Source organism: Bufo gargarizans, chromosome 10 (genome assembly GCF_014858855.1).
Source record: "Bufo gargarizans isolate SCDJY-AF-19 chromosome 10, ASM1485885v1, whole genome shotgun sequence".
Taxonomy (NCBI): Eukaryota; Metazoa; Chordata; class Amphibia; order Anura; family Bufonidae; genus Bufo; species Bufo gargarizans.
The window spans coordinates 39,625,414-39,651,142 of NC_058089.1; the positions used below are offsets into that span (position 1 = coordinate 39,625,414).

The 25,729-nt window shown below is 47.3% G+C and overlaps 1 protein-coding gene across 1 annotated transcript; it reads left to right on the top strand.

Moving 5' to 3' along the window:
- Positions 1-11,211: 11,211 nt before the first annotated feature.
- Positions 11,212-25,386, top strand: LOC122920047 (speedy protein 1-B-like). The gene is made up of 7 exons (XM_044269257.1): positions 11,212-11,243; positions 11,861-12,104; positions 20,994-21,052; positions 21,683-21,768; positions 24,144-24,315; positions 24,387-24,681; positions 25,325-25,386. The coding sequence occupies exons 2-7, from the start codon at positions 11,897-11,899 to the stop codon at positions 25,384-25,386; spliced, it is 882 nt and encodes a 293-aa protein (XP_044125192.1). The 5' UTR covers positions 11,212-11,243; positions 11,861-11,896.
- Positions 25,387-25,729: the final 343 nt, after the last annotated feature.

A 25,729-nucleotide genomic window follows, 5' to 3' on the forward strand; every position in this document is an offset into this window, starting at 1 on the left:
ATTATGAACGGATCCGGTTGTATTATCTTTAACATAGCCAAGACGGATCCGGGCATTACCCCCATCGAAAGTCAATAAAGGACGGATCCGTTTTCTATTGTGTCAGAGAAAACGGATCCATCCCCATTGACTTACATTGGGGGTAATACCGGATCCGTCTTGCTCCGCATCCCAGGAAGGAAAGCAAACTATAACATGTTGCGGTTTGCTCTCCGGTCTGGGAACGCAACTAAACGGAACGCAATGCATTTTGGAGCCTTCCGTTCAGTTCAGTCCACATTAACAAGGAATAGGGACAAACGGAAGAGTTTTTTTCCAGTATTGAGCCCCTACGACGGATCTCAATAACGGAAAACTAAAATGCTAGTGTGAAAGTAGCCTAAAACTGTCAGAAATGTAAGTGAATATGCGAGAGCAGATGGAGCCACTCCCCAACACGCCCCAATTGCGAGAATGGCGTAAAAACACAGCGGGGCACATTCACTATGGTGTCTGCGCCTGTTTCCATGAGTAAAAAGCCTGTTTCTGACTGACTTATTTTTTAAGTCTCATTTACCAACTAATTTTCCGCCAGTTTTGGAGGCATTTACGCCTGTTACGCTTACATTGAGTTTTAATACTAATTAAAAAGTTTTCAAACTTCTTTACCTATTTTCCAACCGATTTATGTAGGTGCACCTAATTTTGCACCTGATTTAGTTGAAAAAAAAAAACAGTGTAAGGCTACATGCACACGACCGTATGTGTTTTGCAGTCCGCAAATTGCGGATCCGCAAAAATATCTGATGACGTTCCGTATGGCATCTGTTTTTTTTGCGGATCCATTGTAATTATGCCTATCCTTCTCTGCAAACTAGAAAAAAATAGGACATGCACTATTTTTTTTTTGCGGAGCAACGGACGGACATACTGATGCGGACAGCACACAGTGTGCTGTCCGCGTTTTTTGCGGACCCATTGAAATGAACGGGTCCGCATCCTATCCGCAAAAAAAACGGATCGGGTACAGAATCAAAATACGGTCGTATGCATGAGGCCTAATATCTATTCCACTCCCGGGCTGGTGTACTTTTCTGCCTCTGTTGTGAGAGGTGAGTTGCGTCACATTTTGCCTCCTTAGTTGAAGATGTGCGCCTAATTTCAGCTCCCCTGAGCCACATTTTCTAGCACATACTAAATAGACCAGTCTTAGGCCTCATGCACACAAACGTATTTTCTTTCCGTGTCCGTTCCGTTTTTTGTGCGGACCGTATGCAGAACCATTCACTTCAATGGGTCCGCAAAAAAAAGTTACTGTGTGCATTCCGTTTCCGTATGTCCTTATTTCCGTTCCGCAAAAAAATAGAACATGTCCTATTATTGTCTGCATTACAGACAAGGATATTACAGTGCTATGAAGGGTCAGCTGCACACGGATGTCATCCGTATTTTTTGCGGATCCATTTTTTGCAGACCGTAAAATACATACAGTTGTGTGCATCAGCTCTTAGTGAATATGAATCTGTCTTACAAGAAAACAACTACTAGATATCAGACTAAGGGTCCATTCACACGTCCGCAATTTCGTTCCGCATTTTGCGGAACGGAATTGCGGACCCATTCCCGGAATTCTGGACCCAGATCCGGAATTGCGGATCCGCACTTCCGGGTCCGCAATTCCGATCCCGAAAGAAATAGAACATGTCCTATTCTTGTCCACAATTGCGGACAAGCATAGGCATTTTCTATTAAGTTCCGGCGATGTGTGGTCCGCAAAATGCGGAACACACATCGCCGATGTCCGTGTTTTGCGGACCCACGGATCCATGGATCCGCAAAACACACATGGACGTGTGAATGGACCCTTAAGCCTCATTCACACATTCGTGTTCATGCTCAAATCCATGAGCAGGTGGTCAGTGATGCATCCGTGAAGGATCCGTGTTGGGTCCATGTGTCCGTTTATGGCTGTCCGTGTTGCATCCGTGTTTCACTGACACTGAACAGCTGAAACATCTTTTCTTAATGATCTGTGAAACACAGATGCAACAAGGATGGCATCCGTGGTTTTCACGGACCCATAGACTATAATGGACGTGATGGATCCATGAACATGGACAAAATAGAGCATGCTTCCGTGCTAAAAACGCTGACCCACGGACCGTGCTAAAACACTGATGTCTGACTACACACATTAGAATAAATGGGGACGTGTGCTGTCCGTGGAGAACATGAACGTGAAACACTGACGTGTGAATGAGGCTTTAAACCAGGAATGCTCAACCTGCGGCCCTCCAGCTGTTGTAAAACTACAACTCCCATCATACCCTGCTGTAGACTGATAGCTGTAGGCTGTCCAGGCATGCTTGGAGTTGTAGTTTTGCAACAGCTGGAGGGCTGCAGGTTGGGCATCCCTGCTTTAAACCAAGGTGCAAATTAAAGACAAGTGTTGCCAATACACCTGTTTGTTTTTTACTCCAAAAAAAAGGTAAGCTTGATAAATGTGCCCCAGCATGCATTAAAAAGTCTAAAAACGGGGTGTTTTTTTTTAACCCTAGTTTTGTGTTAGTAAATGACCCCCAGTGAGTGCTGTAGCTGTATATACACTTTAGGAAGCAGCAACGCAGCCATTTCCTGCTCCTGGAAGGAATAATGCGAATTAGGGCTCATGCACACAAGCATAAGGGCCCCGTGCTGCAGACCGCAAATAGAGGTCCGCAATGCACAGGCATTGGCCTTCTGCACTCCATTTGACTTGAATGGGTCTGCGATCTGCAAGATACGGCCAAAAATAGAACATGTTCTATCTTTTTGCGTTGCGGAGGCACGGACCCTGAAGCCCACGGAATCGCTTCAAAGGGCTTCCGTGGTCTGCCGATCCATGCCTCAGCTCCGAAAAACATAGGCGATGTCCTGTCTTCAGTTGTATCTTGCAGATTGTGGACCCATTTAAGTCACACGGCTAGGTTCGGACTGGCCCACAGGGGTACAGAGGAATTCCCCGGTGGGCCCCTGAGCAAGTTGGGCCCCTAGTCTCCCACCCCCTGCACAAGTGGCACATAACACAGTAGACTTACTGCACTACATACCTATATTCAATGTACAGCACCTCAACCAGCCTATGTTCATATAAAAAACGTGTTAGATTATTTATTATATTTGAATGTATCCGTACGGTGGGCACCCAAAATAAATTTTACTGGTGGTCCCTAGGTACCCCAGTCCGACACTGCACACGGCTAATGCCTGTATTTTGCGGACTGGTCGTTTACGGTCCTCAGCAGGGGCACGGGGTCCTTACGCTTGTGTCCATACATACTAGATGGTAAAACACTGGGTAACCCTGAAATGGAAAAGGACTTAGGAATTTTAGTGGACAGCAAACTAAGCTGGAGAAACCAGTGTCAGGCAGCTGCTGCCAAGGCCAATAAGATAATGGGTTGCATCAAAAGGGCATAGATGAGGGTTATTCACTTTAGAAAAAAGACGACTGAGAGGAGATGTAATTACTATGTATAAATATATCAGGGGTCAGTACAGAGATCTCTCCCATCATCTATGTATCCCCAGGACTGTGACTGTGACGAGAGGACATCCTCTGTATCTGGAATAAAGAAGGTTTCTACACAAACATAGAAGAGGATTCTTTACAGTAAGAGCAGTGAGACTATGGACCTCTCTGCCTGAGGAGGTGGTGATGGGGAGTACACGAGGGGCCTGGATGCTTCATCTGAAGTCGATTCGCATAAAACTTTGTTAGAATACTGTACAGAGCGAGCGCTCCATACAGTATCAGAATGTATTGGCTCCAATGAGCCGAAGTTATTACTTCGCAAAGTCTCGCAAGACTTCGGGTAATAACTTTGTAAATTAATTTCTACTGTAAAAAACCTTTGTACCGAACTCGGGTTCAGTTCCAAGTTACCACCTTGTTCGGTACAAAGGCTTTTGAAATAATAACTTCGGCTCATCAGAGGCAATACATTCTAAGGGCTCGTTCACACGACCGTGCCGTTTTTTGCGGTCTGCAAATTGCAGTAAAAAACGGGCGTAAAAAAATAGAACATGTTATATCTTGTCCGTTTTTCACTGACAGACTTCCCCCATACAATTGAATGGGTCAATTTTTAACGTCTGTTTCTCAGAAAGGCATCGGTGGAATAAACCGCCGTTAAAAAGCTATGGCTACATGACAAAATTTGTTGCAGTAATGACACATGACATATTTTTTAATGCTAGTCTATGGTGTCGCACTGCAACTGCCACACGACAGTCGCAAAACAAACATCCAAGATGACACATGTTGCAGTGTAGTTGTACCCTATATGTCGCACAATACATTTCGCAGTGTAGCTCTAGCCCAGCGGTTCTCAACCTAGGGGTCGCGACCCCTTTCCGGGGGGTCGCCTGAGGCTTCCTACTAGGGCTGCACGATTGTAGCGTTACATTACCCTACTTCGTGAGATTTCCCTACCTCCTGACTTCCCGTCGCACTGCTAATGACGTGAGGAGGCGTTCCTGAGTTTTGACGATCTGCGCACGCGCAAACCGACAGTTTATGGAAAATCTCAGCGTCCTCCACAGATCCCCCATATAACAGCGTCCTGCACAGATCCCCCATATAACAGCGTCCTCCACAGATCCCCCATATAACAGCGTCCTCCACAGATCCCCCATATAACAGCGTCCTCCACAGATCCCCCATATAACAGCGTCCTCCACAGATCCCCCATATAACAGCGTCCTCCACAGATCCCCCATATAACAGCGTCCTCCACAGATCCCCCATATAACAGCGTCCTCCACAGATCCCCCACAACACAGCGCGCTCCACAGATCCCCCACAACACAGCGTCCTCCACAGATCCCCCACAACACAGCGTCCTCCACAGATCCCCCACAACACAGCGCCCTCCACAGATCCCCCACAACACAGCGTCCTCCACAGATCTCCCACAACACAGCGCCAATTACAGAACTACCTAACACCTTGTAATAGACTGGCATACATCCTGCATATCATATATTTACATTACAATTCATAACAGTAGCAAAATTAGTTATGACGTAGCAAGGAAAAAAATGTAATGGTTCGGGGTCACCACAACATGAGGAACTGTATTAAGGGGACACGGCTTTAGAGAGGTTGAGAACCACTGCTCTAGCCTAACCCTGCTTTCACACCTGAGCGTTTCTCAAACGCGCGTTTTACGCGCGTTTTTGTTGCGCGTTTTTATGCGCGTTTTTTGTAATAGTAAACGCGCGTTTGACGCGCGTTTGTGTGATTGACTGCAATGTCCTATGGCCACAAACGCGCGTCAAAACACCCCAAAGAAGCTCAAGTACTTGATTATGAGTCGGGCGTTTTACAGCGCGATCGTACGCGCTGTAAAACGCCCAGGTGAGAACCATTCCCATAGGGAAGCATTGGTTTTCATATGTTGAGCGTTTTACAGCGCGTTTGAACGCGCTGTAAAACGCTCAGGTGTGAACTTAGGGTAACAGGCTGACCTGGATGGATGGATGCCTTTTTTCAGCCTTACAAATTATCTTACTATGATCTTAGTGATCTTGCGATTGCTGATGGATGGGTTTCTGCACAAGCTGCTGGGTCCTCGCAGACCCAGATCAGCTCCACAGTGAGGCTTTAGACAAGAGTTACATGGCGACACCTGTGGCAGCCATGATCACCCAGCAGAGGTGATCCCATAGAAATGAATGGGATCGCCACAGCAGTCACAAGAAATCCAGCAATTTTGGCGATCCCATTGATTTCTATGGGATCATGGCTGCAACCAGTGTCGGCGTGTAGCCCTTGCCTTAGGGTGCCTTCACACGCTGCAGATTGTATTGCAGAAATTTCTGTGACTGAAAATCGATTCTATTCACCTGAATGGAGCTTGTAAAAATCCATGTGCTTCCTGCCAAAGCAACCCCAGATGAACGGAACTGATTTTCAGGGCCCTTGCACACGACCGTATGCCCTCCGAGACATACCCCCCTTGAGCGGGCCATATGTCCCGGAGCGGCATCGATCGGGAGCACACAGCTTCATAGATTACAATGATGCTGCGGATGTCGGGCCGCCCGCGGGGCTATTGTCCTGCACTCATAAGATCATACGAGTGCGGGACAAGGCCCGATGTGCACAGCATCATTGTAACGTATGATGCTGTGCGCTCCCGTGTGCACGCTCGATGCCGCTCCGGGACATATGGCCCGCTCACGGAGTGTATGTCTCGTAGGGCATACGGTCGTGTGCAAGGGCCTTCAGTCACAGAAATTTCTGCAACAAAATTTGCCGCGTATGACGGCCTGTTCAAACGGCGAATTGTGCCTCCGGAATTTTAGCTTGGACACTCTGCCAAAACCCTACCGGCGGCGACATAGTGTGCCTCCCATTGTTGTCGATGGGAGGTAGTGCTGAATTTTACTGGCCAGCAGTTTAAAGCCAATACCGCGTCAGACCTATCCCTTCTTGGTGCAGTGTGTGGACAGCTGTTTCTTAAAGCTCCATACAATGGAGCTAAGCTGCGAGAGGGTTAAATAAACCACAGCAGAAACCGCTGCGTAAGGCCTCATGCACACGACAGTTTTTTTTCACGGCCCGCAAAACGGGGTTCCGTTGGTCCGTGATCCGTGACCGTTTTTCCGTCCGTGGGTCTTCCTTGATTTTTGGAGGATCCACGGACATGAAAAAAAAGTCATTTTGGTGTCCGCCTGGCCGTGCGGAGCCAAACGGATCCGTCCTGAATTACAATGCAAGTCAATGGGGACGGATCCGTTTGATGTTGACACAATATGGTGCCATTTCAAACGGATCCGTCCCCATTGACTTTCAATGTAAAGTCTGGAGTTCTGTTATACCATCGGATTGGAGTTTTCTCCAATCCGATGGTATATTTTAACTTGTAGCGTCCCCATCACCATGGGAACGCCTCTATGTTAGAATATACTGTCGGATATGAGCTACATCGTGAAACTCATTTCCGACAGTATATTCTAACACAGAGGCGTTCCCATGGTGATGGAGACGCTTCAGGTTAGAATATACAAAAAAACTGTGTACATGACTGCCCCCTGCTGCCTGGCAGGTGCTGCCAGGCAGCAGGGGGCAGACCCCCCCCCCCCCTGTTTTTAACTCATTGGTGGCCAGTGGGCCCCCCCTCCCCTGTTGTTAACTCGTTGGTGGCCAGTGTGCGCACCCCCCTCCCTCCCTCTATTGTTTTAATACATTGGGGCCAGTGTGCGCGCGCCCCCCAACCCCCCCTCTATTATTTTAATACATTGGGGCCAGTGTGCGCGCGCCCCCCCAACCCCCCCCCCTCCCTCTATTGTTTTAATACATTGGGGCCAGTGTGCGCACCCCCCCAACCCCCCCCCCCCTCCCTCCCTCCCTCCCTCTATTGTAATCATCATCGGTGGCAGCGGAGTAGAAGATTTTCATACTTACCTGCTTCTTGCTGCTGCGATGTCTGCGTCCGGCCGGGAGCTCCTCCTACTGGTAAGTGACAGCAATGCGCCGCACAGACCTGTCACTTACCAGTAGGAGGAGCTCCCGGCCGGACGCAGACATCGCAGCAGCAAGAAGCAGGTAAGTATGAAAATCTTCTACTCCGCTGCCACCGATGATGATTACAATAGAGGGAGGGAGGGGGGGGGGGGTTGGGGGGGTGCGCACACTGGCCCCAATGTATTAAAACAATAGAGGGAGGGAGGGGGGGTTGGGGGGGCGCGCGCACACTGGCCCCAATGTATTAAAACAATAGAGGGAGGGAGGGGGGGGTTGGGGGAGGGCGCGCACACTGGCCCCAATGTATTAAAACAATAGAGGGAGGGAGGGAGGGGGGTGCGCACACTGGCCACCAACGAGTTAACAACAGGGGAGGGGGGGGGCCGCACAATGATATTCAAACTGGGGAGGGGGGGGGGGGGTCTGCCCCCTGCTGCCTGGCAGCCCTGATCTCTTACAGGGGGATATGATGGGGTTAATTGTACTATCATATCCCCCTGTAAGAGATCGGGTGCTGCCAGGCAGCAGGGGGCAGTCTTGTACAAAGTTTGCAGTGTATTCTAACTAGAAGCGTCCCCATCACCATGGGAACGCTTCTGTGTTAGAATATACTGTCGGAAATGAGTTTTCACGAAGTGAAAACTTAGATCAGAAAAAGCTTTTATGCAGACGGATCTTCGGATCCGTCTGTATGAAACTAAAACCTACGGCCACGGATCACGGACACGGATGCCAATCTTGTGTGCATCCGTGTTCTTTCACGGACCCATTGACTTGAATGGGCCCGTGAACCGTTGGCCGTGAAAAAAATAGGACAGGTCATATTTTTTTCACGGCCAGGAAACACGGCTCACGGATGCGGCTGCCAAACGGTGCATTTTCCGATTTTTCCACGGACCCATTGAAAGTCAATGGGTCCGTGAAAAAAAACGGAAAACGGCACAACGGCCACGGATGCACACAACGGTCGTGTGCATGAGGCCTTATACGTAGCAGATTTTCACAACGTGCAAATCCACTGATTGAATGGGCCCTAAAGCCTCTGGGGGCTGTATTCCCCCTGGGGCTAATATGTCAGCCCCAACTACAGGAGAAATTAACAATGTAAAAAAACCTAGGGGGTCATTTATTAGGGCTCTTTCACACTTGCGTTCTTGTCTTCCGGCATAGAGTTCCGTCGTCGGGGCTCTATGCCGGAAGAATCCTGATCAGTTTTATCCTAATGCATTCTGAATGGAGAGAAATCCGTTCAGGATGCATCAGGATGTCTTCAGTTCCGGACCGGAACGTTTTTTGGCCGGAGAAAATACCACAGCATGCTGCGCTTTTTGCTCCGGCCAAAAATCCTGAACACTTGCCGCAAGGCCGGATCCGGAATGAATGCCCATTGAAAGGCATTGATCCGGATCCGGCCTTAAGCTAAACGTCGTTTCGGCGCATTGCCGGATCCGACGTTTAGCTTTTTCTGAATGGTTACCATGGCTGCCGGGACACTAAAGTCCTGGCAGCCATGGTAAAGTGTAGTGGGGAGCGGGGGAGCAGTATACTTACCGTCCGTGCGGCTCCTGGGGCGCTCCAGAGTGACGTCAGGGCGCCCCACGCACATGGATCACGTGATCGCATGGCACGTCATCCATGCGCATGGGGCGCTCTGACTTCACTCTGGAGCGCCACCGGGAGCCGCACGGACTGTAAGAATATACTGCTCCCCCGCTCCCCACTACTACTATGGCAACCAGGACTTTAATAGCGTCCTGGCTGCCATAGTGACACTGAACGCATTTTGAAGATGGATCCGTCTTCAAATGCTTTAAGTTCACTTGCGTTTTTCCGGATCCGGCGTGTAATTCCGGCAAATGGTGTACACGCCGGATCCGGACAACGCAAGTGTGAAAGAGGCCTTATCCAGAAATATGCCTATATTAGGGTGGGTTCACACTAGCGTTAGGGATTCCGTTATGGCTTTATGGTACATGGTTATAACGGAATACCCAGACAGAATGCAAAACGGAAGCCTTTAAAAGGCATTCCGTTTGCTTTCCGTCCTAATAGAAGTCTATGGGAATTAAAACGGATCCGTCTGGGTCCCATTATGCAAGATGAAGTCCTGTCGACAGGACTTTGTTTTCCATCTTGCATAACGGGACCCAGACGGATCCGTTTTGATTCCCATAGATCTCCTTTAGGACGGAAAGCAAATGGAATGCCTTTTAAAGGCTTCCGTTTTGCATTCCGTCATAATACAAGTCTATAGGCAGAAGAACGGATCCGTCCTTCCGTCTTATGAATTCCGTTATAACCATGTTATAATGGAAAGCCATAATGGAATCCCTAACGCTAGTGTGAACCCAGCTTTAATAGCGGTTAAAAACTGTGAAAAGGTGGCGGTCCAGCCTAAGGCCCCTTAGTGACCACCATAAAAAGGTGTATGGGTGGTCACTAAGGGGTTAACCAATCTAAAAAAAATGGCAACAGACATAATAGACAAATAGAATTACATGATAAACTGAAGAAAATTATACTTTCTAACAATAGAAAAACAGGCGCACAATTAGGCCTATTGCACACGACCGTATGGCTTTTTCAGTATTTTGCGGTCCACAAAAAACGGATCCGCAAAAAATACGGATGATGTCTGTGTGCATTCCATTTTTGCTGACCGGAACAGCTGGCCCCTGATAGAACAGTACTATCCTTATGCAGACAATAATAGGACATGTTCTATCTTTGAACTGAAACGGAATGCATACGGAGTACATTCCGTTTTCTTTTTGCGGACCTATTGAAATGAATGGTTCCGTATAGGGATGGTATACGGAACACAAAAAACTGAATGGAAACAGAAAAAAAACCTGTCATGTGAATGAGGCCTTATACTAGCATGATAACTGTGCCCCCGTGGGCGGGAAAAAAGCGCCGTATGGTATAACACACGGATTCTCCTTTGAAATCAAAGGGTAAATTCTGCATGTTTATTTGGCACGGAATCTGCACCCCAAAATACCCCTGTGAACAAACCCTGAGACTGGGTTCACACAGTATTTCAGGGGAGGATTTTGGCACAGATTCCGCACCTAAAACACATGCAGAATTTACAGATTGATTTCAAAGGGGAATCCACATGTTAAGGGCTCATGCACACGACCGTATTTTCCGGATGACGTTCGTGTGCATTCCGTATTTTGCGGAACGGAACAGCCGGCCCCTAATAGAACAGTCCGATCCTTGTCCATAATGCGGACAATAATAGGACATGTTCTATTTTTTTCCGGAACGGACATGCAGACATGAAAATGAAATGCACACGGAGGACCTTTATGGTTTTGCATACGGTCTGCAAAAAAAACAAAAAAACGGAATGGACACAGAAAGAAAATACATTGCACTGTGGAAAAAAAAGGTGTCCCCTCCATTGTTGACGTGGACTCTGCATCCAGAATTTCACTGAAAATGGCCAGGAATGAAGATTCTCAGTGAAACTGCAGAAAAAGAGGAAGAACCCCCACATGGATTCTGCATCAGGGTTTTTTTCAGCACTGCAATTTTTCAATGTGAACCTAGCCTGAGCCCTCCGGGTGACCACCGAGGAGCAATCAGCCCCGCAGGCCCCGCCCCCACGCTCCAGCTGTGCTGGGATTGATTGGGCGGGGTATAAGAGCAGCGGCACGTGCAGGGGGCGGGATTCTAGCCTGCGCACAGGAGGCCTGGTGGGTGACATAGCCACCTGTAGCTGGTTACTGCCTCTGCTCAGGTCAGTGGGCGCGCTGCACGGTGTGTTCCTCACATTGTATGGCGGGGGGAGCGTCCTATAATGATGGGGTCACTGTGCCCGGTGGTCGGGGCTCTAGACCCTCGCTGGGAGGTATAGTTTCTGAGGCTCCGGTCATGTGACCCCCTCTTCCTCCCTCCACAGTCTGTAGGCGGGAAGCTAGGACGCGGAGACCCCGCCCCCACGTGGTGCTGCAGTATAAATGTCAGCCGCCAGGTGACGTGTCTGTGGGTTCTGTCTGTGAGCGGCGTGTGGAGGATGTGTGGTCACTCACAGCTGTAAGCGCCACCATATTGGTGCCCTGTACACAAACCTACTGGTGGTCATTGTCTGAGATGGTGGTCCTGCAAGGTCCTCCAGTATGCTAGGTGCGGGGGCTGAGCTGTGTGGTGCTGTATGTAGGGTCCAGTCATGTAGCTGCCATGTCTTGGCCTGCACCTTCTATACTCCCTTAGATTACCAGATGTTCCTTCCTGAGAAGCCTCCTTAGCCAGGCACCTCCATAGAAAGTGACTACAGCACCTATGGCACCACTTGCTAGTATATTGTCAGCTGTTCTGTGTGGTGTTTGTGAACTTCTCCATCACCTTATTTTTCAGATCAACCCTTAGTCTCGTCCCACTTTCCCTCCCACAATGAGGCACATGCAGATTGCCCCCCGGGCCGCGGGAACTGGCGGCAGCGTGGTGAAGCAAGGCATTGTGAGGGGACCGCAGTACGCAAGGGTTGTTGGAGCGCGCAAGACGCGAATCCCTGAGAGAGAGGCAGCAGTAACCAGATCTAAGGTGGCAAGTGCGCTTCATCTCCAACCTCAAGAGCGCCAGGCCTTCTACAGGCTCCTAGGTAAGAAGCGCCTCTGGACTGGGCTCAGTGCTGGTGGAGAGCCCTAATACTGGAGGCAGACATGGGATTTCATACACTGGGGAGCAGATCTGTTATGAGCATTCTAAAGCTGTCTGCATGTACCCCGCCTCTGCTATACACATGCATGCTTGGATTGGCCGGGCATGTAAGTTTATCCTAGAGGCCACTTATCTGACAAAGGGGCCCTTACCGTATTGAGATCTGCTACCCTTATCTGACCAAAGAGGACCATTCACAGGTTTATTTTATATTTTATTGTAGATGAATACCTTTACTTGCGGGATACCACCGCTGATGCTGCCACCCTAGTTTTTTTTTTTCTTTCTTACAATTTCCGCTAACTTGGGCCAAACAAATGTCTGAATGGAGCCTGACAGGGGGGTGATCAGGGAGTCTATATGGGTGATCACCCCCCTGTAAGGCTCCATTCAGACGTCCGTATGTGTTTTGCGGATCCGATCCATGTATCCGTGGATCCGTAAAAATCATACGGACGTCTGAATGGAGCCTTACAGGGGGGTGATCAATGACACGGGGCTGATCAAGAAGTCTATATGCGTGATCACCCCCTTGTCATTGATCACCCCCCCTGTAAGGCTCCATTCAGACGTCCGTATGCGTTTTGCGGATCCGATCCATGTATCCGTGGATCCGAAAAAATCATACGGACGTCTGAATGGAGCCTTACAGGGGGGTGATCAATGACTGGGGTGATCACGGAGTCTATATGGGTGATCACCCCTCTGTCATTGATCACCCCCCTGTAAGGCTCCATTCAGACGTCTGTACGTGTTTTGCGGATCAGGGGTTAAGTGGCAGGGGGGTGGGGGGTGTAGTGTAGTGGTGGTTGGTGCTACTTATTACTGAGCTGCCTGTGTCCTCTGGTGGTCGATCCAAACAAAAGGGACCACCAGAGGACCAGGTAGCAGGTATATTAGACGCCGTTATCAAAACAGCGTCTAATATACCTGTTAGGGGTTAAAAAAAATTGCCTCTCCAGCCTGCCAGAGAACGATTGCAGCTGGCAGGCTGGAGATCCACTCGCTTACCTTCCGATCCTGTGTGCGCGCGTTCACAGGAAGTCTCGCGAGATGACGCGTATATGCGTGACTGTGCACAGAGCTGCCGCCTCCGGAACACGATCCTGCATTAGGCGGTCCGGAGGCGGTTAAAAGGGTTGGCCACTGTTTGTGAGATGATTGACACTTACTAATATAGCCTTTGATTTTCTGTTTCGTAAGGTATGCGCCCTTGTTGGCCAAGTCCTCTGTGCTGTCCACACAAAGGTCCTCTCCATAAAATGGCTGCTGCTGGAGGGTCATGTGACCAGGCAGATCTCCTCCATGTGATGTCTTTGCCATTCAACACACTGTGCCTGCGCTAAACTCCCAACAGAACAGGTGCATGGCAGGAGCAGTGTATTTGAGTGGGGAAGGCTGAGTGATGGGTCTCAAGTTCTTTGCCTGGTCACATGACTGTCAGCGGCCATCTTATGGACAGGACCCCTTTGTAGACAGCACAGAGACTTGCTTAACAAGGGGCATTGCGCCATTTGGTATATTTAAAAAGCAATCAACAAAGGCCAGATTGGTACAATAGTCATCTTGCCCGTTGGTCAAAAGAAGCCAGAAAGTGGTCAACCCCTTTAAAGTGTAATATACATACATACATACATACATACATACATACATACGCTCCTTTTGGTTCGGAGTCTATGGCTTCTTCCCTGGCAGGCAGATCTCCTAACGTTGACCAGATTCTCATCCCCAAGTGGAAAAAGGAAAGGCACTGTGACTTTAATATCCAAAGGCTTTTCAGATTCTGCGATTAATACAATGGTAGCCAATAGAAGGGAATGTCAGATTTCTTCTAAAATGTGGAAGAAATGCCATTCATGATAAGATTCCCATCTGTCTACGGAATTTTTTCCCATTCAGTCTGCATAAGGGTCCATTCACACGTCCGTTGTTTCTTTCCTGATCTGTTCCGTTTTTTGCTTCACGTCACATATTGTACTAGGGTTGTCCCGATACCAGTATCAGGACCGATACTGGACATTTGCATGAGTACTTGTACTCGTGCAAATGTCCCCGATACCACTGCCGATACCTGCTGGCCGCTTGCGGCGGCGCTCTCAGCAGTTCGGCGTGGAGGAAGGAATTCTGTGACTCGCATTACCAGCACCCGACCTCTGAGAGGACTCTGTGATCCGTGCAATTAACCCCTCAGGTGTGGCACCTGAGGGGTTAATTGCGTGGATCGCAGCGTCCTCTCAGAGGTCGGGTGCCGGTAATGTTCTTCAGTCTCTGCATTGGTGGCAGTGCGCCCCCCTCCACAGTATTAATCATTGTATGTTAGTGAGAAGCATTATACTCTCTTGCGCCGCGGCCGCCGGGCGCTCCCTCTCATAAGTCTGTGCGGCGCATTGCTAATGCTATAAGCATTAGCAATGCGCCGCACAGACAGAAGGAGCGGCCACGGCGCACGTGAGCTATAAGCATTAGCAATGCGCCGCACAGACAGAAGGAGCGCCCGGCGGCCACCGCGCAAGTGAGTATAATGCTGCTCACTGACATACCATGGCAGCTAGGACTTCTGTAGCGTCCTGGCTGCCATGGTAACCGATCAGAGCCCCAGCATTACACTGCTGGGACTCTGATCGGAACTGCCCACTGCCACCAATGATGAAGGGGGGGGGGGGGACGACGACGACGACCCTGCGGCCACTGCGGCCAATGATTAATACTGCGGAGGGGGGACTGACCCTGTGGCCACTAATACTAGGGGGTTGGGTTGAGTTACCAGAGGGGGCTGATAAGAGGGAGAGGCTGGGGGTGCTGATGAGAGGCTGGGGGCTGTTTTTTGGACTTTTGGTTGGTCAGTGGTCACAAAATAAATGTGTTATTTATTTAATTGGTATCGGTAATTGATATCGGTGAGTACTTAAATAAAAGTATCGGTACTCTGTCTAAAAAAAAAAAATGGTATCGGGACATCCCTATATTGTACTTCATGACACTGGTAAAATGGAGTAAAAAAAATTGTTTTAAATACTTGAAACGTAATTTTTTTGGGTAAATTTTATTAACTTTAATTTTTTTTCTTCACTTTATTATTTGTCCCACTCTGGGACTTCAACATTACAGGGTCTGATCCCTGTTTCAATGCAGCACGATACATCTGTATTGTGCTGTATTGAACTGTTAGTGTCTTACTCTTGCCTAGGAGACCCAAGGAATCAGCTGGACAGACTGCAGATGTAGTGGTTTGTCCTTCATATTCTCAGCATTTTTGCCAGATTGTGGCATCTCTATAGTTAATAGGGCCAACGGGCACTCCATCTGAATCCAGCAGTGAATTCAAGCAGACTGGTCTCTGCTGGTCTGGAACAGCCTGCCGGAATCGCCTACAGAGATGTGAAAGTACCCTCATACAGGGCCTCGTACATCCAGTGAAGTTGTCTTTGATGTAAATGTTCTTTCCTCAAATTCTCCTGTCAGACCAAACCACTGTTGGTTTCTTCTTTAAGCCATCTGTTGTCTCTGCAGAGTTTGACAGACATCTTAGTTTCCTACCATTCCATCATCCCCCTCCCCACCTTATCAACACCCCATTGTGCCACCCTAAATACTGTGCCCACTGTGCTCCCCAATACTCTACTGCAGAAATGGATAAACCCCCTGAAAATACTAGTACCACACATAGTGCTACCTTCAGTAATTATTGGCGCAGTGCCCTAAAAAATAACTGCATCCAGTAAATGGTGTCCCTGACACTAATGTAATGTCCCCAAAATAATTATTCTAAGTGGATACTGTGCCAGTGTGCCCCCACAGTAATGGTGCTCCCCCAAAGTCGCGTTAATAGTAAGTCAGTACACTTAGTAATAGTGCACCAACAGTAACAATGTCCCCACTGTGCCCCAGATGTAATAATGCCCATACTAGGGTTCATGTTCCCCATAGTCCCCCAGTTGTAATAAAGGCATAATGCCCCTGGTAGTAGTAACTTTGTAATGTGACGGTAGAAAAATGGCTACTTTTAATGTGAGCAGTACAAAAAATGCCCATGTGTGTGCCAGTGCAAAAGGCCTCATTGTTGAAGTAAAAAAACCGCATCCTAGTGACCCCAGTAGAGCCAATGTCCCTATAGTGCCCCCTAATGTGCCAAGGACCCCATAGTGCCCTATAATTTGAACCAGTATAAAGTACTTCTGTATAGTTCCCCCATAATGTGGCAACATAAAATGCTCCTATAGTGTCCCAAGTAGATGCCACATGGTGCCTCCTTCCCCATAATGTATGCAGTATAAAATGCCCCTGTAGTGCTCATAATGCTGTCAGTATAATTCAGTAAGAGTAATGCAGAGACACACGGCATTATAATGCCGTGTGCTCCTGTAAAACAAGCAGTGTCCAGAACAGGGAATCGCACTCGCACGAAGCTTTACTTCCGCACTGGAAACAGTTGTCTTAAGGAGCCCTTACTCGGACAACTTCTACCACTGGCTACATCACAGCAGATCCCAGGACCAGGTATTTGCCTGTTTGATCAACTGTTCATGGCCAAATATTTGCTCTCCTCCGGCAGAGACCTTACACTGTACAGTCAGCTGCCTGGTCACTTGGTACTGGAGCCAGCAGAAGACTTTCACAATGTGACCACGGGCTACTTTTCTGCACACAGTGATGCCCTCGTTTAGGCAACTTCTAACGTTTAAGTCCTTTGTGCACTCCTCAAAATCCACCATCAGCTTCATGTCCCCAGCCTGGTGCTTTGTGAGGTAGGAACAGGCTAGGCAAAGCTGGACAGGAAGAAGGCAATGGCAGTTGCTGTGTGGAGCTGGACAAGTTCTGTTTCCTACAATCCACACAGCAGCTTCCCTGCTCTCCAGTACAGTCGGATCTCCAGATTCTGTCAACTGCAATCTAATTCCTGTCTCCAGTGGCCCTGGTATCCAATGATCCACAACCCAGTGGCTGGGAATCACTTGTGTAGATTGAAAACTGTAGTTTTTGTAATGATATATAAAAGTTCTGTTTTTGGGGGGGTTGTCAAAGTGCTAACTACACTAAAAGGGGGGATAGATAAGTCGAGAGGTTTAGAGCAAAGAATTTTAAGACTTTACAAACCGAAGACATCAAAATGTTCAGATTTGTTCTGACAACAGAACTGTGGTCTCTTGTATAAACCATCAAGGGGGAAAAACGGTGAGGTAGGAGCCAATTTTCCTCACTTTAGGGGAAAAAAATTCCTTTCTGGCTCTAATCGGGCAATCCGAATAACTCCCTGGATAAATGACCCATCTCTAGTAACCAAAACCAGAAACAACTTTTTGGGAGGGGTGGAACAGAACATGTCGCCATCTGCAGTTTACTTGAGGGACATGAACTATAGAAAAGTGGACTATCAGAACAGATTGGATCCAGGGGAAGGAAGTATCGAAGGACATATTAGGCTACTTTCACACCTGCGTTTAGGTGCGGATCCGTCTGGTATCTGCACAGACGGATCCGCACCTATAATGCAAACGCTTAGATCCGTTCAGAACGGATCCGTTTGCATTACCATGAACAAAAAAAAGTCTATGGGGGACGGTACCATTTGACAATTGAGCCATTGTAAGTCTGGACAGATCCGTTTGCCTCCGCACGGCCAGGCTGAAAAACGCTGCGAGCAGTGTTCGGGTGTCCGCCTGCTGAGCGGAGGACAAACTGAGCCAGACTTATGCATGCTGAGCGGATCTGCATCCACTCAGAATGCATTGGGGCTGTACGGATCCGTTCGGGGCCGCTTGTGAGAGCCTTCAAACGGAACTCGCAAGCGGAGCCCCGAACGCAAGTGTGAAAGTAGCCTTAAAAAAAGAAAGGCAATGTGTAATCTAAATCTTTTGAATTTGCATGTCAGAAGAATGCAAAGCTTCTCTCGATTTCAAAGGACAAGTTTAGTTCAGGAATGGATGTGTCTATACCCTGGAAACTCCAACTGGGATCTGCCTTCCCCCACTTCCCCTAGTTCCAAGGGCTCTGAGAAATTCAGGAAGATGAGATGAAGCCCCAAACGGACCCAGAAAGACCTGGTATCTTCTCCTTTTGGCTGCAATGGCAGAATCTTGGAGTCAGGGTCCAGTTTGTTATCCTCAAATAGAATACATTACATCTTATGGTGTGGATCTTGAAAATTATACTCCATACAAAATAATTGACACCATGATGGCTAATTGGAAGGTGGTAACATGCAAAAGACCTCCATTTGCAGGAGGTATCTCTTGGTGTAATGCTTTAAGGTTAGATGTCATATGCCTACGGTTCTAAGTTTTTGCAGCAAGGTTTCAATAAGTGTCTTAAGCCTAGTACACTAGTACAATCAGTGTTCAAGTGTGTGTGTGTGTGTGTGGTTTTTTTTTTTTTTTTTTATGGAAAAACTAGCAGAACATTTATAGATGGGGTTCTTGAAAGGATCAAGCTTAGATTCACGATTAGTTTTTTTTCCTACTGTGAGACAGTGACAGGTCTCTCACAGTGTAGAGGCAAGGAAAGGGTGAATAGTGTGGTCTACACCCCTGTTCCACCACAGGTGAGACGAGCTGGATGTAGTCAGGCTGGCATAAAGCACCTCCCAGGGTGTCAGAAAAGGGGGCAGTGTTACCTGTAGACAGAGGCCTGGAGGCTCAGTCTGTGGTCTCAGCTGGGCAAGGCTGAGGGACCACAATGCTGGGAGATAGCATGGAGGTGGGGGACAAAGCGACGCCTGGGAGGGTCGAAGGGCTATAGTCAGGTGGACTATTATGCCCCAATACCCCACAAGAGACATTGGTCTGGACAGAGGCCTGGAGGCTCTCTGTGTGGTCTCAACTGGGCAAGGCTGAGGGACCACGTGTCTGAAGTAACCTGTGAGAATGACCCCCGGAGAAGAGCTAACCCCCCACACTACTTGGAATTTAAATCTCGTTTTTCAGACTTGCCTGTTGAACCATCAGAAGAAATTGGGTCAAATATTTAACCTTTTTAAAAAGTTTTTCTTGTTGCAATCTCCTCAGCGAGGAAGGTAAAGGAAATTTAGGCTTTTTCATTTAAAGAGCCTTTTTAACTATTGGGTGGGATAGTGTGGTTTTGACATTTGACTATTCTTTCCGTCCTACAGTTATCAGGCTTTCACAGTTTAGACAAAGTCCAAAAGTCAGTATTTACGGTAACTGGATGTTAGATGTATTGATACTTGGCAGCCACAGAATCCTGGAGACAATCCAATGGCCTATTCATTTGATTTCAAGGAAACCTGGGGGGGGGAGAACTGCTAGACTGAGAGCTCAACTAGAGCAGCATCAACCTCATGGGCAGGGAGGGGTCTCCAGCCTCTATGGAGCAAATTTGTAGGGCTGCAACATTGACCAGTCCTCACCTTTGTTAGATGTATCCCAGTTAGGTTATCCCCTATGCACAGGATGGGAGATAACCGATTGGGAGTCTTACCGCTGGGACAGCTGTACTTGAATGTGTGGAGCTAATGAATGGACCAGTGATGTGCTTTTCTGGTCGCCCCTCCATCCATTTCATCGAGGGGGGTCCAAGTTGAGGGTAAGATGGCTTGTTCATAATGTGGCCCTGTTAGTGGGATCTGCATGCTGTTTATAGCTAAATGTCAAACTGCACATAAAGGAATTGATGCGCATGTAATTCCCCTTATGTAAAAGTGTAACTTGGTGTTGACTTGTGTAGCAAAAACTTTAATTGGGTCATCCCTTTTTGATTTAAAGGGAATCTGTCACCTATTTTGACCATATAAAACCGTTAACATAGCAATGTGCAATAAAGTACCTTCTTACCTACATGTGTCTTTCTTTTTATTCAACTTTTCCTATTAAAAAGCGATTTTTCTCATGTGCAAATGAAGTCTCAAGGTGCCTAGAGGGGCGTTATTACTCTGCTCTAGTGCCCAGTAACGCCCCCCTGCAGTGCCCAGCCGGCCTCCTAAGAAATAAATGTCCTCCCACATACTTGCCGAACGGCGCCACCCCCTCTCCACTACGTCATTTAATTTATTCACTGCATGCACCGACTCTGATTACGTCACTGGGCTCGGCGAATGCCAAGTGACACTAGTGAGGCTGTTGCCCTCTGGAGCAGGAGTATCACGCAGGCACTCAGCAATACTGCGCCTGCGCGGGATTTCGGAGGAGGACAAGAGAGGAGGAAGCAAGGGTCGATGCAGTGAATAAATTTAATTACTTAGTGGGGAGGGGGCGGCGCTGTTCGGTAAGTATGTGGGAGGACATTTATTTCTTAGAAGGCCTACTGGGCACTAGAGCAGAGTAATAACGCCCCTCTGGGCACCTTGAGACTTAATTTGCACATAAGAAAAATCGCTTTTTAATAAGAATGAAAAGTTGAATAAAAAGACACATGTAGGTAAGAAGGTACTTTATTGCACATTGCTATATTAACTGTTTTATATGGTCAAAATAGGTGACAAATTCCCTTTTAAAGAGGACCTTTCACTACTCTACAAACGAAAAACTAACTATACCTGTGGGCAGAGCGGCGCCCAGGGGTCCCCCTGCACTTACTAGCAAGTCTGGGCGCCGCTCAGTTCGCCCGGTATAGGCTCCGGTGTCTGCGCTCCCTCTGACTGTTTTCTTGTAGGAGGCGTGTCCCTTGCTGCACTGAGGGAGCGCAGACACCGGAGCCTATACCGGGCGAACTGAGCGGCGCCCAGACTTGCTAGTAAGTGCAGGGGGACCCCTGGGCGCCGCTCTGCCCACAGGTATAGTTAGTTTTTCGTTTGTAGAGTAGTGAAAGGTCCTCTTTAAGGCCATATCACCCAGCACTAAATCTGTTAAATACAAACTTAATTTTTTTTTTTTTGCAGAAAATGAACTGATTCAACAGTTCCTGTCTATGGATGCCTGTTTAAGAATCTCAGACAAGGTAAGTACAGGGTGCTGTAATGCTGTCATACTGCGACACTCATCAATAGTCGCTCTCTCAGTGGCTGGCAGCACGCTTGGTGCACTTGTATTGCGGTTGGCTTCTGTTTTCCAGTGGTAACTTTATTATGGTGGTGGCCCCACTCACATAAACGTATTAAAGCTGAAGTGGAAGTTCCGTTAGACTAGCAAGAGGACTGAAGGAAACCCGTGTGGGAGCGTGACTCCTCTCCTGGACTCTGCTCTTGTAATGGGACCTCACGACAAATTATAATGTGGTGTCCCTATGTGACATCAGCTCTTATGTATTGTACTGGCGGCATTATGTGAGTACAAATCATTACAGATTTCGGGCAGGAAAACTGCTCTATAAGGACCCGTTACAAGAGCAGAGTCCAGGATGGGAAGTCATGCTTCCATGTGGAGTGCCTGTCTGACAATGGCCTATGAAGTGCAGCCTTTATCACCTCTAGCTGTAGATTTGTAGGACACTTGCTCAGATTTGGTTCAGTCTTGGCTCTTGTATCTAAGTTTGAGTATGTAAGGTAGGTCTTGTACATTTACTTACATAATTTGTTGCTAGTTCTGCTTCAAAACATCAAACTAAAGCTCAGATTTTTGTAATCCGCAGTATCTTCTTGCAATGGTCTTGGTGTACTTCAAACGTGCGGGCATCTACGCCAATGAATACTCCACCATGAACTTCTTTGTTGCTCTGTAAGTAATGAGGTGCTCATTAGTTTTTGTCTGGTCTCAGTTCACCGTTCAGTAACGTCTTAGACTACTTACACACTTGCGGCAGTGTAATCCACCGGATCTGCCGCTGACTGAAAGAATTTGTGAGACTGATCTGGATACGGATCTGTCTCACAAATGCATTGCAAGGACGGATCCGTCTCTCCGCTTGTCACGCGGACAGACGGATCCGTCTTGTATATTTTTTTCAAATTTTTACCGGTCTGCGCAGGCCGGAAGGACGGATCCGGCATTCCGGTATTTTGAATGCCGGATCCGGCACTAATTCCTATGGGAAAAATGCCGGATCAGGCATGTCTTCAGTATTTTTCGCCGGAGAGAAAACCGTGGCATGCTATGGTTTTCTCTTTGCCTGATCAGTCAAAACGACTGAACTTAAGACATCCTGATGCAAACTGAACGGATTACTCTCCATTCAGAATGCATGGGGATATGCCTGATCAGTTCTTTTCCGGTATAGAGCCCCTGTGACGGAACTCTATGCCGAAAAAGAAAAACCCAAGTGTGAAAGTACCCTTAGTCTACAAACCTACAGGACTCGTTCTGTAAATGCTCAGCCCACGTGCCTTAATGGATGATCTGTGTAACCATTTCTGCAATGTGATACTTTGTAGTATAAAATACCTGGTATTCATGTCTGAATAAACCCAGATTTCCTTCATTCACACCCATAACCAGACCAGGGTTTTAAGAAACTGCGATATTGCAAGTTTCTAATAACCATTGTATTTTGTGACATCACAAATCTATATGTTTTGTGACAACTTCTAAATCTACATCTGCCCGCCCCCCTGCATTGTGCATACCAGTATAATTACAGTTATTCATATAACAGATTCCTGTGGACTTTCAAATGTTCAGCACATCTATAGGGGTGCAGCCGCATGTCATACATCCTGTGGAATTGTGTGCAGGATTGACGGCAGCAGTGAAATGGATGCATTTTTGAAAAGGTTATCCACACGTAAACTGACTTGTACCTGTAAAATGTCAGTTTCTTCTGGGTTTTACTATGTCTTTAACTTTCCAGTGCAAGTGTTGAAAGTTGCAGAAGGCCTGTTGCTATGCCAGTGCAAAAACCAGCCGATTTCAGGCCTTGGTTTGCTGCCGATTTCCCCCTGTGGAGGCCCCAGCGGACCCCCTCTCTAAGAGCATCCTACATGGCTCTGCCCTAGCAGTTTTTGTTTGCTAGATGTCATAGAAACAACTTGTATTCCGTGCCACATGTATTTTATGGCTCTTTAAAAAAAATTAAATAACTATAGCAAAAAAAGGCTGTGTCCTACATTTTTGTATTTTCTAGAGTTTCAATTTAGAACTGCAGCTGACACAAAAAACTGCTGCTTCTAAAACACTTGTGCCCAAAAGCCCATCCTAAAACTTCTCTGCAGCACTTTCGAATTGTAGAGGTGGATTTGCTAGGGGGTATGACTTGCAGACAAAAGGTGAACTCGGGAGAATATAAAAAAAGTGCCCCACAAGTCAATTTCCATGCTCTAAATCTGCCACTAGTCCCACAGATTTCAGGCAGAAAATGAAATTTAAGTCAATGGGGACTTTCTGCATGAAATCTTCTCTGGATCAGTGATATAAATGACAGCCTATGGATGTGAGAATTCACTCTGCAGGTAGGTCATCTTGCACACTGATGATTTCTGCAGTGTAGATATTCTGAAAATCTAATCTGTGGCTGGTACTGTAAAGCACTGCATGTTTTCTATATGTAAGACTTTCACCCTGGTGTTTAGGCTTTCAGGTTGTGAGATCCGTTCAGGGCTCTCACAAGCGGTCCAAAACAAATGTATGGATCAGATTAAATAAGTGCTTGTCCAAAAAACTGCATTAAAGCCATGGTAATGCTCACTTTGGCAGAATGACCCATCTCTTTGAGAATATACTCTATCCAAGAAGGGGGTTGTACAGTGGGCCTAAGGGCTGTATTACACCAACAGATCTGACAGGTTTTCTGACCATCATTGGGCAGAAGGCCATTTACACACTGTCTGGACAGAAATTGGTCAGATAGGGTTTTTAAACCAACATAATTACAGATGGAACGACCTAGTTTCTAATTGTTCAGAACTGTGATCAATGAAATGGTGGCTGTACAGATGTAACTGCAGTCCAACAGGTGTAGGAGGGACTGGTAGACTTTCTCCTTTCCGACTACATGGAGTTTCATGTGCTTTTGATGGCTGTAACCGCTTGACTTGGTGCACACCAGTGACCAGTTTTGATACCGGCCTCTAGGGCACATCTAGTAAAGTCGAGGAACTTAATTCCTGGCCAGAGTGATCCCTGCTTGTGTTTCAGTGGATTTGCTTTTTGTTTTCTAGTTACTTGGCTAATGACATGGAAGAGGATGAGGAGGATTATAAATATGAAATATTCCCATGGGCCTTGGGGGACTCTTGGAGGGAGTTGTATCCTCAGTTTCTGCAGCTACGGGACAGGTTTTGGGCAAAGATGAACTACAGAGCAGTTGTGAGTCGGAGACTCTGCGATGAGGTAAATCCTGGAGTGTAGGAATTTTAAGGTGTGCACCAAGTTTATATACTTGATATGTATTTTATATTTAGGTGATGTCTAAAGATCCCACTCACTGGGCCTGGTTCAGAGACCGTCCAATGCACCATAGTGGGGCGCTAAGAAGTTACCTCCGGAACGAGGATGATCTGTTTCCACGTGGGCCAGGCTTCACCCCTGCCAGCTGTGCTCTGTGCTGCAGGACCTGCAGCAGTGAATATGAAATGGGGACAGATGGCAGCTCCTCGCCAGAGCAAGAGCTGAATTTCTCTAATGGACAGTGGCCCCAGGACCTTGTGTTGTCTTCAGAACTGTTATTAGACCCAGAGTCCACGTATGACCTTCACAGTAAGTTTTGTTTTTAACATTCAGATTTGTAGATGCTCGTAAAGTTCTCTTGTCATGTTTGGAAGACTGGCCATTCCTCCATGTGCCTTAAAAGTAGATAATCTGTGTAACCTTTTCTGCAATGTGTTAGTTTGTAGTATAAAATACCTGGAATTCATGTTTGAATAAACCCAGATTTCTTTCATTCACACCCATAACCAATGTCAGACTAGGCTTGAGTAATATACCAGGGTTTTAAGAAATGGCGATATGGCAATATCGCGGTTTCTTAATAACCATGATATTTTGTGACTTCATGGGAGCAGTCACATGTGCGCGCCGACCATTTTTTAAATCTTAGTCTGCCCCGTCCCTGCATTGTGCATACCAGTACAACTGCCTCCCACAGCGGCCGCCCCGGACTCCTCCTGGCTCCCATATTCAAGTCTCCGCCCTCTGACATTGGAATTGGATAGCGGCCGAGGCCGCTGAGCATGTGACTCAAGGTGGGGAATAAAGCCTGACTCCCACAGTTTGCCCGACTGCTGGCCTGCGAGTGTACAAGGCGGAGGAAGAAGAGACCTTGAAAGATTAGTATAGAACCCCCCCCCCCCCCCCCCCCCCCCCAATATATGAATATATTAATGGTCAACTCCTGTTTCAGTCTTTCAGGAACCATTGGTTGGACTAGAGCCCGGGGGAGCAGCGTTGGACTGGCATCTCTAGCACCTTGTCTGTACTGTTCATGAAGTACATTTGAAAAGTAATATCGGAGGCAGAAAGCACTTATCACATGGTTTTTCATCAGTCTCTAAAGGGACATGTATTGGTTGGATTGGTGTTAATTGGTAACTATGTCTGTATAAAGCTACCTAATTTATTAAGCTATGCTATCAATTCTCTATGTAAATACAATGTATGATATATGTAATCTAGGGTGGTCACTAATAAAGGTCACCAAATACACATCCTGTATATTTTTATTTTCCTGTAAATTCTGTAGTTAAAAACTCCATGATCACACTTGAATCAAAATGCAAGCTTCAAAGCAACACCTCGTATGAATGAT